Genomic DNA, 12,550 nt, shown 5'->3' on the forward strand with positions numbered 1-12,550 from the left:
GTAAATAACCGGCATTCATATGTAAATAGCGGCGTCATTACTAAGTAAATAGCTACGCTGGCAGCATTGATATGTAAATGAAGGCGGCATTGATATGTATATCATGCCCCCCTGCAGTGAGGAGATGATGTGCAGTAACCTCTAGCAACCAATCAGTGAGCAGTATTACTGTACAGTAATTTCTACTCTAGCAACAAATTAACAAGCAGAAATCATTTTCCTCTAGCAACTAATCCATGAGCCAAAATGTGTGCTGTAACCTCTAGCAACCAGTCAGTAAGCAGTAATGATATGCTGTAACCTCTGGCAACCATTCACAATTGCTGCCTGATCTGATACAGTAAACTGATTTTAAGTCTAGCTACTATATATTGTATGTCTCAGAGCAGGTGGAGAGTGAAATTGCATGGGGGGAGGGGGTCCAAGAAAATTTTTGCCCAGGGTCCAATCAATATTAAAGAGGGTCCTGAATGGCAACCTTCATTTGTCTCTCAGCACAGACTTCCTATAACCTTTACCCACTGTCACCTTAACCCTAAGCAGGCCATAGACAAACCAAATTTATTTTATGCAACCATGGGTTGTGGTGATGCGGGGCTCCCTCCTGTCGAGCCATTGTCTTCTCCCAGCGGGAGTAGCCATAGCTGCCGGGGGAACACAATGATTATCGCTAAAGGCTATAACAGCCACTTGCAATAATCGTATGTAAAATCTGACAGGTTGGTTGTACCCAGGTTGATCGGCTAAAGGGGTGTTGCGGCCAATAATTTTTTTTTTTTTAAAGTCAGCAGCTACAAACACTGTAGCTGCTGACTTTTAATAAGAACACTTACCTGTCCAACAATTCCGCGATGTCGGCCTCCCCGAGGCCGATCCGTCCATCGGATCGGCTGCCAGCGCCTCCATCCTAACGAAGTTAAACAAGCAGTAGAGCCTTGCGGCTTTTGTGACTGTGATGTCATGGCGGACACATCTGACAAGTTTGACACATTTTTGGGACCATTGGCATTTATACATACAGTGATCAGTGCTATAAAAATGCATTGAATACTGTAAAAATGTCACTGGCAGGGAAGGAGTTATTATTGAGGTGGTTAAAGGGAATGAATAGTTTTATTTTGTTATGTAGAATCTTAAAACATTTCATGTCCGAGAAATAGATAGGATTACAAGAAATGTCACTAAGAGCAGACAGGAATTCCCGGAGATCAAAATTGTATTTCTTATCAGTTTATGCATCATAAATGTAGAGTACAGTCTTATCAATATTGTGTGTGCCAAACACCCGTAACACAATCTGACCACATAACAAGGAAGTTCTGCTGAAATAGAAAATCTTCTGCCAAACTACCAAAACTTGTCTGTTTACACCAATTTGAGTGAGAAATTCCAATATCTACAGTCTTGACAACCTTGGCATTCCTTAAATTGGCTCATCCCAACTTAAAATACTCAATAATGCAAAAGATAAGACCAAAAAGTGCCAGCGAACTTAAACTGTTGGCGTATTGGTGTGGAATTTCTATTTGTTTTCTATACTTATATATGTGTTTTGTATAGTTTCCAGTTAAAGTAGAACCTTAGGTATTTTCTTTTCATTTTGGATAGCGCAAGACCTGTTGGTTTGTTTTTTGACATCTGTGTCCCATTGGGGAGATTCCCCTTCTCTTCCTGTCCAAAAGCCAAAACAGGAAGTAAGAGGAAATCCTTGCAAATTTAGGAAAATTATTCTCCTCTATTACTTTTCTGGGGACAACCCTAAATTTGGGTTTTCCTGACACTCCACTCCACTCCACTTGTGTGGATTAACCCTGCCTCCACGCCTCCCCTATAGGACCCCACTCCCATAAATCTTTGCTCTGAGCTAGAGTCCACGTTCCTTTTTTGATCTCCTCCTAAGGAATGGTTTGATTATTCGCCTAGCTGAAGTTTTTCCTCTCTGCGATCAAGACCAGCCAACAGTGACAACTGGGAAGACAGGTCACGATACTCCGATAAGCCTTGGCTATTAGCAGGGTATAGTGTTGGCAAATGGAAAAGGAGCTGGAAGAGCTAAAGCCTGGCCATTGGCAGGCAAGTGACACAAGGGTCAAATAGCCCAGCTATTAGCGGGTGGCCTTATCTGACACAAATACGGCTTGATCAGCCTACCTGGCCCGGTTTGATCGTGGAAGCAGGATTGAATTGTAGATCTGTGTTCATGCCGTGTGTGATGATGTATACTTTTATATTACATATTCCACGGCAGCAGTTTGTGTGTTTTTCTGTTTGTCTGTTTTCTTCCCTCGCTCTAGTGTCTTCCAGTCTATGGCAGCTGGAGTGCATTGGCATTCCAAGCCGCTGCTTTCTCTTCTGGCCTGGTGTCCCTGGGTTACTCTTGCCCAGGGGTTCAGCGAATGCACGCTGTGGGCGGCAGTGGCGTCATCAGCTCCCTCGGAGTTCAAGTGTCAGCTTTATCGGCCTTCACAGGTGTATCAGTGTCTAGGCATCTTTTCCTGCCCAACAATTCTTTAAGGTAGCAGCTAGTCTCTGACCTTGGAGTAAGTGGTGGCTTCTCTGTCAAGTTCGCCTTGTTCCTGGCTATCATGTCGGCATTAAAAAGCCTCGGAGATCGATTCACTGGTCATGGCAAACTTTCTTAACGTTTTTTCCAGTTCAAGCGGTGCTGGTATCTATGCTTGACTCAATTTCCAAGGGTGCATCAGTCTTTCACGGGAGCCAAGAAATTTTTCTGCCAACCTTTAGAGTTCTAACTTGCGTCCTTTAGACGTGGGAGAGGGTGCGCTGTGGCTTAGTTGGTTAAAGCGCATGTATAGTAAACAGGGAATCTTGAGTTTACTCCCAGCAGTGCCTTCTTTCAGTTCTAGGAATCCCTTAGATATTGTGAAGTTATATCTACAAAGCTACAACTTCCTTCATCCTTCAGAATGCCTGTTCGTTCTTTTGCCAGAAAGAACAGAGAAACCTGCCTCATCTAGGACGATTGTGGCACGAATTGCCTAGGCCAACCAACAGGCTCACAGAACCAAGGGCTTGGCTCGTGTGGAGGTAGCGTCTGCTCACTCAACCAGGAGTGGGTCTACATCTTGGGCAGATTCGCAGAATGTGGTTCCCAAAGTAGTCTGTAGGGCGGCCTTGTGGTCCTCAATCAATACATTATTGTGTAGAGTCTGCTTCCTTATCCTCAGTTTTTTTTGGCTTGCAGGGCCTGTCTGTTTATTGTACAAATGAAACCCTTTGGGTTAGCATCGCCTGCTCAATGGGTGTATGGCTAGTTAGTTCACATACGTATGCTGCCATGGAGTCTGTCAGGAAAATGGAAAATGTCCTATCATATCAAATTCTTACCGTAGTTTTCCTTTCCTGATAGATTTCATGGCAGTAGGAGTGCCCCCCAGTGTAATGAGTAGGCTAGTTACGGAAGAGAAGAGAAAAGATTTATGAGAGTGGGGTCTTATAGGGGAGGAGCGGAGGCAAGGTTAACTCATACATATGCTGCCATGGAGTCCATCAGGTAAGGAAAATTCCGGTAAGTATTTGATAGGAAATTTTCAATTTTACTTTTACTCTCACTTTTAATGTTAATGGTAAACAGGATAAATAGAGAGGATGAATCTTCATGATGGGGGCACAGACAGCAATAAAAACCGAGAGATGTTCTAATCCTACTCTATACAAAACTAAAGAAAAAGTGTTGCCTTTAGTTATACCTTAAATTGTATGTAAACCATGACAATGAATAATATACATATTTTTAACATATGATCACGTTGGCCACTAGTTTTATTGAAATCTATCAATAAATAGATAGATATAATTCTCATCGTCATTGGTGCACTTTTCTTTTGTTTCAGTATATCCTGGTTGCCCAGAGACAATTACCTGTCACTGAAGTTCGTTCGGATCAATTTAAGGCCTCCTTACAGAGCTATGAGGAATTCACCGCTACCCAGGAGCACTGTTTACAGTAAGAGCACTAGGTTTCTATCTGTGGATTTCAATTGTAACATTTTAATTAATAATGTCACAGCTGACTTATTTGTGATAGATGTGCTTTCATGCTCACTCTGTATTCGACTAGGTTAAAGTGGTTGTAAACCCTTAAAAACCACTTTGACCTACAGGTAAGCCTAGATTAAGGCTTACCTGTAGGTCCAAGAAATATCTCCTAAACCTACACGGTTTAGGAGATATTTGCCAAAACACAGGCACCACTGTCTACGGCGCATGCGCCGTAGACAGCGGCATGCAGGTGCACTGAGCGTGTCGCTGTCAACAGCGATATGCCGCGAGTGGTGGCTCCCGAGCACATCCGCAGGAGTGACATCATTGTGGCTTCGGCGAATGACAGCGCTGGAGCAGCGAGACCCACGAGAAGATGGATGCTCCAGACTGCAGGGGACAGCGGTGACATCGCTGGCTCCTGTGTCAGGTAAGTGGCACATAATGGACTACTATGCGATGCATAGTAGTCCATTATGCTTTACCTTTGCAGGGAATCAAAGAGGAAGTAAACCCATCCCCATTTACTTCCTCTTTAATTCACATTGAAGAAATCTTTGAGTTGATCTCATTTAGAATATTGTGTCCAGTTCTGGAGACCTTACCTACAAAAAGATATTGATAAGATAGAACAAGTCCAGTGACAAGCAACAAAAATTGTGAAAGGTCTGAGGAATAAACCATATCAGAAGAGACTGCATGAACGGAATATGTAAAGCCTGGAGGAAAGAAGGGAAAGTGGAGACATGAATGAAACCTTTAAATACATCAAAGGGTTGAATTAGCTTCAGCAGGACAGTATTTTCAATAAGATCAGAAAATATTCAAATGAAGAATCTAACATAAAGTATATTGATGGCACATTGGGGCCATCATCCCAAAACAAACAGCACCAGAGATGACGGACCTCACTTATGCCAACCAGGATCTAATTTATATACAAGGGTTCACAAACTGCATTGAAACGATATTAAAGCCCAAATTATTTATCTCATAAAAGTTGTAAAGAAATAACATTCACAATGCATCAGACAAAAACAATAAGTAACAATGCTTCAAAGCTGTTGTAACAATGCACATCCTGATATGGGATAGGTAAAGTTCTCTTTGGTCTATGCATTTCATTGATTAGGCCGCTTCTTCAGGACCTCGGATGCTAATATATCAAGCTTGACCTTTTTGACGGCTTGAAGCATTGCTATTTACTATTTTCAGCTGATGCATTGTGAATGTTGTTTCTTCTAGAATTGTATGTACTGTATTTACAGAGGATACAGAGGATACTAAGCTAAGTAGGGCAATAACTTCTGTGCATGGAAACCTTGCAAAAAGATCTGAACAAATTAATGAGGTGTGCAACTACATGGCAAATGAGGTTTAATGTAGAAAAATTTAAAATAATGCATTTGAGTGGAAAAAATATGAATGCAATCTATACACTGGGGGGAGAACCTCTGGGGGGATCTAGGATGGAAAAGGACCCGGGGGTCCTAGTAGCTGATAGGCTCAGCAATGGCATGCAATGCCAAGCTGCTGCTAACAAAGCAAACAGAATATTGGCATGCATTAAAAAGGGAATCAACTCCAGAGATAAAACAATAATTCTCCCGCTCTACAAGACTCTGGTCCGGCCTCACCTGGAGTATGCTGTCCAGTTCTGGGCACCAGTCCTCAGGAAGGATGTGCTGGAAATGGAGGGAGTAAAAGGAAGGGCAGCAAAGCTAATAAAGGGTCTGGAGGATATTAGTTATGAGGAAAGGTTGTGAGCACTGAACTTATTCTCTCTGGAGAAGAGATGCTTAAGAGGGGATATGATTTCAATTTACAAATACTGATCCCACAATAGGGATAAAACTTTTTTGCAGAAGGGAGTTTAACAAGACACGAGGCCACTCATTAAAATTAGAAGAAAAGAGGTTTAACCTTAAAGCTACGTAGATGGTTATTTTCTGTAAGAGTGGCAAGGATGTGAAATTCCCTTCCACAGGTGGTGGTATCAGCAGGGAGCATCGATAGTTTCAAAAAACTATTAGAAATGCAACTGAACGACCACAGCATACAGGGATATACAATGTAATACTGACATATAATCACACACATAGGTTGTACTTGATGGACTTGTGTCTTTTTTCAACCTCACCTACTATGTAACTATGTAATAAGACTACTTGCCTTGTTTACTATGGTGTCTGTTCACACCACTGTGTTGCAGTACTTTATTCATCACAGTGGGTTGAGAATCAAACCACTGCATTGCAATACCACTGTGGTGAATGGTTCGTAGCCCAGATTTATACTAGTGCTGCTGCAAAATCATGCTTCTTTCAGTGCATTTTTTATTGCATTTATGTGCATTACTATGTAGTTTCATGTGTTTTTGCTTTTGGTCAATGACCGTAAACAGTAATATCTGCATTGTCATTTACCAAAAGAAGCAAACGCAACTTTCCAAAAATTACACTGCACCGCAGTGCATTAATGTGAATGGGCACCATAGAGAATAATTTCATTTTCATTATCGTACATGGCAGCATGATGGCAAGTGCACAACAAATCCACACAACAAATCACATTAGTGTGAACGGGGGGTTAATGAAATGTCACTTGCAAAAAAAAATAAAAAAACAGTGCTATTTTTTTGTGACTATTCTTATACAAATCAAGTCATTGTGTGGCATAATCCTGAATGACATGATTGATATGATGATGCGCAAACTGGAAAAATAAGAGCCCTCAGGAATGTATGAGAGCTCCTCCAATGGAAATAAAGTTTCTAAAAATTAACTGTGTTGGCAATAGCAATCAAATTCCTTCCTTGACACAACAATGTGGCATAACCAGGTACAATAAATGTGAATTTGCTAGAACAAAACAAGTACTGAGAGAGTGGAAAATAAATGAGCCATAAAACAACCACCTCGAATACCACCATACCTACTGTATATTGATAAACCATGGTACCCATAATGAAAGGGGGACTTTGTGTGTGGTCTCAAGGATAGTACATACCATTACAGCTAGTAAAAGATAAAATCTTAATTAATTTTATTATCATCACCCATGGTTGGGTGTTATGTCATGTGAAATAATTTTTTAGTTTGCATCCATTTATTTTGTATATTCTATGCTCATACCCACTCTGGGTAGGTTGGTTTAGAGTATGCATTGTTTTCTATTGTAAAAGTAATTAAAATGTAAAATTAATAATACAATTTTTTAGGACTCTATATTTTTATTAGATGTGATACCATACACAAAGTCACATTTTATCATTTTGCACCACGGTAAAACATAAAATATTCCAAATTCCTATTTTCTGCAGTATTCATTTCTGCAGTCATCAATAATGGAAAAAAAACAATGAAAACGGTTTTTGCTATGGGTTGATTTACTAAAATAAAATAAACTGTGCACTTTGCAAAGTGCAGTTGCTCCAGAGCTTAGTAAATGAGGTAAAGCCTCCCCATTGCAAAGAATACCCAATCTCCTGCAAGGAAAATTTAAAAAAAAACTGCATTTTTGCTTGCACATGATTGGATGATAGAAGTTAGAAAAGCTTTTGCTCATTTACTAAGCTCTGGAGCAAGTGATCTTGCAGAGTGCAACTGCACTTTTCAAAGTACACAGTCTATTTGCCTTAGTGCCAAGTGTAGGCAGGTGCCTATTAATAGTGTGTGGCTGTTATACTTAGTTACTGGACTGCCCAGTTGGGGAAGGGTTAACACAGGTTTTGTGTTTTACTGGGCTTTTTAGGATCTGCCCTCCCCCTGTTCGGCTTATAAAAAGGGGCAGGGGAGGGCTGGGCTCAGAGAGAGAGAGGGGCCGCATGGAATAAGAGTGAGAGTCCTCCTGAGAAGATGTAACCTGCAACAACCCATGAACTGCCCAGACGGAAATCTACCTTCTCAATTAATTAACTGGTGACAGCGAAGGGATTGGTGGCGAGGGAATGGGTATGCTGACTCCCTCCCTATCAGTCATTTCCACAAAAGCAATCGAGACTGAACCAACAGTATGGAGCCCCTAAGGACCCAGCCGCATGGTACGGGAGAGCTGAAGGCGTTATGGACAGTTATAGACTACTACCTGGAAAGGTATGCCTGGGCAGCCTCAAGTTAGTTAGTTAGGGAGAATCTGTGTTCTGCACTTATGAAACTATGCACTGAGACTGTTTCAGTAAAGGTTATCGACTATTTTATGCCTGGTCTGAAGTTCTTCAAAGGGTTCATGAAGGTACATGGTGTATCAGAAGAACAGGGCCTGTAAAGCACATGTGGAGTTGAAGAGGAAGGAGCGGAAAGCCACTATGGGGGGGTTGACTCAGCAAGAGAATGGAAAAAGTGTGTCTTTGCTACAGGTAACCAGAGAGTGGTGGGAATGAATAGCAGCCAGACAGCGGAGAGGGGTACCAGGCATGGGTGACAGGTCCTCCAGTAGTGAAGGGATTGGTAGGCACAAAAGCAATTGGGACTGAACCCACGGTATGGAGACGCCAAGGACAGAGCCGCATAGCAGGGGCGGCCTGTTCATTAGGGGCTCCCGGGAGCCACACCCCCTATCTTCGCCACCCCCCTATCTTCGCCACCCCCTATATGCATAATGGATAGATTCATGCATAGCATGAATCTATCCACTGCTGCCTCGGCTGCCCTCATGTGTCCGGCCCCTTTCGGGTCACCGGCATATGAATTACAGTGGTCGGGGTGTTTTTTCTGAAGCACTGATTAGAGCCTCAGGCTCTAATAGGCTTTAAAATAGGGTGGAATCGGGACACAGAGCATTACGTCTGGAGCCCACCCAGGTGTGTTGCAACAGCGGATAAAAATTTGCTGTTGCAACACTGTTCCTCCTTCCGGCCAATCGGAAAAAGCAGGTATGAAACCTGTTTCCCAATCGGCCAAACCTCTTGCGATCCTATTGGACACCTAGCGCCAGGAGGAGGAGAGAGGAAACACAGCGGAAGCTGCACCAGGAGAAGATACCGAAGCAGCTTTCCCGAGCCCGCCATGCTCTCACCGCCCGCATCCAAGGTAAGGACAGCAAGTGATGGTGGGGGAGTGTGTTAGTGCTGTTTGCCACCCCCACCCCAAAAAAAAGCCCCACCAGCTGCCACTGCCGCATGGTACGGAAGAGCTGAAGGAGTTAAGTGCATGTATGAGGTCTGCACTGGGATTGGGGTGGCAGAGTTATGCTGGACTGGTGGAATAGGGCAGAGGCTCAGTGGTGTCCCTCCTAACTGCTATATTTGAAAGACAAAGGTGTGCAGTGACATGGAACAAGACGTTTCACAGCGGAGTTCTGTATGTTACACAACTGCACACAGTGTACTGCTCATCCCTAGGCCAGGGTTCTGCCTTAACCATTTGAAGTCCAGGCATTTTCAGGCACTTTTTGTTTCCATGTGAAAACCATTTTTTTTGCTAGAAAATTACTTAAAAATCCCCAAACATTATATATATTTTTTAAAGCAGAGGCCCTAGAGAACAAATTGGTGGGTTTTGCACTTTTTATGTCGCACATTTTTGCGCAGTGGTTTTTCAAATGCAATTTTTGGGGAAAAAATATATTTTTTTACATTTTAATGCAAAAAAAAAAAAAATACATAATCCAATTTATTTGTAAATGATAAAATATGATATCACACTGAATAAATAGATAACAAACACGTCATGCTTTAAAATTGCGTACACCCATGCAACAGCAACAAACGATGTACATTTTACTATCCATGGGCAAGGTTTTAGAAAGCCTTTACAGGTTACCACTTTTTATGTACAGAGGAGGTCTAGTGCTAGAATTACTGCTCACGATCCAATGTATGCGGCGATACCTCACATGTGTGGGACAATCGCTGTTTGCGTGCGTGACCAACCCACGCCTTTGCCTTTGTGCAATAGCACGAGGGGACGGGGCACTTTATTTATTTATTTTCAATGTTATTTTTACACTGTTGCTTTACTTTTACTTTTTTTTTATCACTTTATTGCTGTCATAAGGAATGTAATCATCTTTGTGACAGCAGTAAGCATGTGACAGGTACTCTTTATGGAGGGATCTGGGGTCAATACGACCCCAAATACTTCCTTTGCACTTGAAAGCATTCAAAATGGCAAGATCTGCATTTTTTAATACTTTCGATTTTCAAAAAAAGACGCTGTTGACATCCAGATAAAGCAGAAATTAATTTATGTCATTGCTTCCGGGTTACCATACCGGAGACCCAATCAAAGTTGATTTCGGATTTGTATGGGTCTCTGACTAGCTGGCGGACATGCCAGTTAGTAGCTCAAGTCTCCCGATGGGAAAGCCAGAGAGAGCAATGGAAGGCGGCAGGAGGGGGAAGGCGTTCCGCCTCGGTGCTTGTAATGCATGACCGTGGCCCCCGCCTGGTCCCGGGCATTGATCAGCATGTACACGAGAAGAGGTCACGCCGCCTGCAGGGTGAGTAGGCCCTGCTCACATGTGAATCAGAGATGCTGCCACCTCTTCTTTAAACCAAACCCGAACACTTTAGCACCGGTGAACATCATAGGATTATAAAAGACCTGGTACACCTTTGGGTGCCCCAAGGAGACTAGTAATGTGGCGCTCATATTGCGCCGCGGTGAACAGTGGGTGTAGCCAAATTACTCTTGCTGATATCTATTTTGGCTATAGAGACAATTTAATGGTTGTCAAATCTGAACATTTTATTATACAGCAAGGCATAAAATGATTACATGCTGCTGGGTCAAGGTAACAGCAAAATAATAAAGCTTTTCCTGTTCTTTCTTAGTTAGAAAATGGCTTAAATAAAAAAATTAAAAACTATTGTGATTTTTCCTAGAGAAGGGCATTGCCTGTTCTCTGCAGCTGTGAGTCATCGTAGAGGTGAATATATGTCACCTTCATTGTTGGCGAAAACCCCTTTTCCGCTGAACGTTCCAGAGATGTTACAGCTGAAAGAAGCTATAGAGAGATAGAGATCTCATTACATGATGCAGCTAAATCTTCTTAGCCTTGGAACTTTTCACATACTGACATCATTATATGTACCATCAGCAAAGTCCTATGTAAGACAGAACTGCTTATACTGCTTTATAACCTCTGGCATGATTAAGAATGTTGCAAATATAGGATGTATGAAACAATGGCAATATGTCCAGAAAACATTATAAAATAGTGTTAAATTATTGTGATATCAGCAATGTAAAATGTTTTACAATAGATGCAAAAAATGATGCCAGAGGGAAACCTTCTGGATTTACTGTTTAATTACATTGGGAGGGGGGGAGTTAACAGAGTAATAGCGCCTGGATCACATGTAGGTGGCACTGTGGTTCCCTGGGTGGGTGAAGGCTTGTAATTGTAGTGTCCACCAGTGGGTGTCTCCCAGCAGCTAGCAGATCCCAGTAATACGTTTCCACCTGATGCTGGCTGCTGGGAGGGTATTTAGTTCTCCCTCTATTAGTGCCTCTTGTTCCAGTGTTTTGCTTGCTTCCAGATACTGTTAGCCATTACACTGAACACTGTATCCCGCTGGTTGTACATGCTCTCCCTTGTTCCTGATTCCTGTTTTGACCTCCCCCTTCCCATCTGCTCCTTGCACCTCCAGTTTCCCTTGCTTTTCTGTGTACCCCATTTTGTATATAGTTAGTTGTTAGTTAGGCTTTCCATTTAGTTATTTATCAGAAAATTTCACTGGGTTTTTTATTAACTTATATTTTTATGTTTGCTGTATGCTGGATATTGGTTTTCTGCAAATATACAAGCTTGTAGCACTCTTCTTAACATAAAAATGGACCAGATGCTGCTCTTAAATAGCCAAGGGGGTACAAGCCCCTTTTTAATTAGGACAGATCCGTTCTCTGACTGTGACAAATACAACACACAGCTCAGAGAACAGGAGAATTGGAGCTGCATGCTCTCTCTTGATTTATGGAGAGCAGGAGGGAGGAGGAGGGTGTTAAACCAGCAGGCACTGCTCATGTAGTGTAATCACTGCACAGGCAGAGAGGTATGTGAGCTGTCTGCTGACAACTCACATCCTGTATGACAAGGTCAGACTTGTCCGGAATCTGTTGCAATTTTCTATATGGAAAACAGCTGCATTCCCTCTATTACTTATGTGCACACCCTGCGCTAGTTGCTATTTAACTCTAAAATAGAAACTCGCACAGGTGGCGCAGATAGACCTGAAACAGAAGGGAGTTTAGTGGCAGAGAGAGTTTAGTTAAAGGGGTTGTAAACCTTCAAGGTTTTTCACCTCAATGCATTGAGGTGAAAAACCTCCTGTAATGCTGCAGCCCCCGAGTCCCCGTTTTACTTATCTGTACCCCCTCTATCTCGTTTCGGGGATGACCACACCAGCAAAAGCCGGTGTCTTGGGTCCTGATTGGATGGATTGATAGCAGCTCAGCCATTGGCTCCTGCTGCTGTCAATCAAATCCAATGACCCGGGGGGCAGGGCCGAGTCATACACTCTGCTTCTATGGACACCGAATGGATGACTCGGGAGCGTGCCCTCAGGGTAACCCCAGGGGGTTATCTAATGCGAGGAGGAGCCGCG

General features: G+C 42.6%; 1 protein-coding gene across 1 annotated transcript in view; it reads left to right on the forward strand.

The window, feature by feature from the left end:
* The window catches only part of NECAB3 (N-terminal EF-hand calcium binding protein 3), a 145,292-nt gene that overhangs the window by 111,638 nt on the left and 21,104 nt on the right, over positions 1 to 12,550 (forward strand). The window contains exon 10 of the mRNA XM_077459163.1: positions 3,855 to 3,967. Within this exon, the coding sequence (XP_077315289.1) occupies positions 3,855 to 3,967 (113 nt within the window). The remainder of the gene's footprint in view (positions 1 to 3,854; positions 3,968 to 12,550) is intronic.

This window comes from Lithobates pipiens, unplaced genomic scaffold, assembly GCF_037356315.1.
Source record: "Lithobates pipiens isolate NorthernLeopardFrog02 unplaced genomic scaffold, aLitPip1_a1.2 Scaffold_28, whole genome shotgun sequence".
NCBI lineage: Eukaryota > Metazoa > Chordata > Amphibia > Anura > Ranidae > Lithobates > Lithobates pipiens.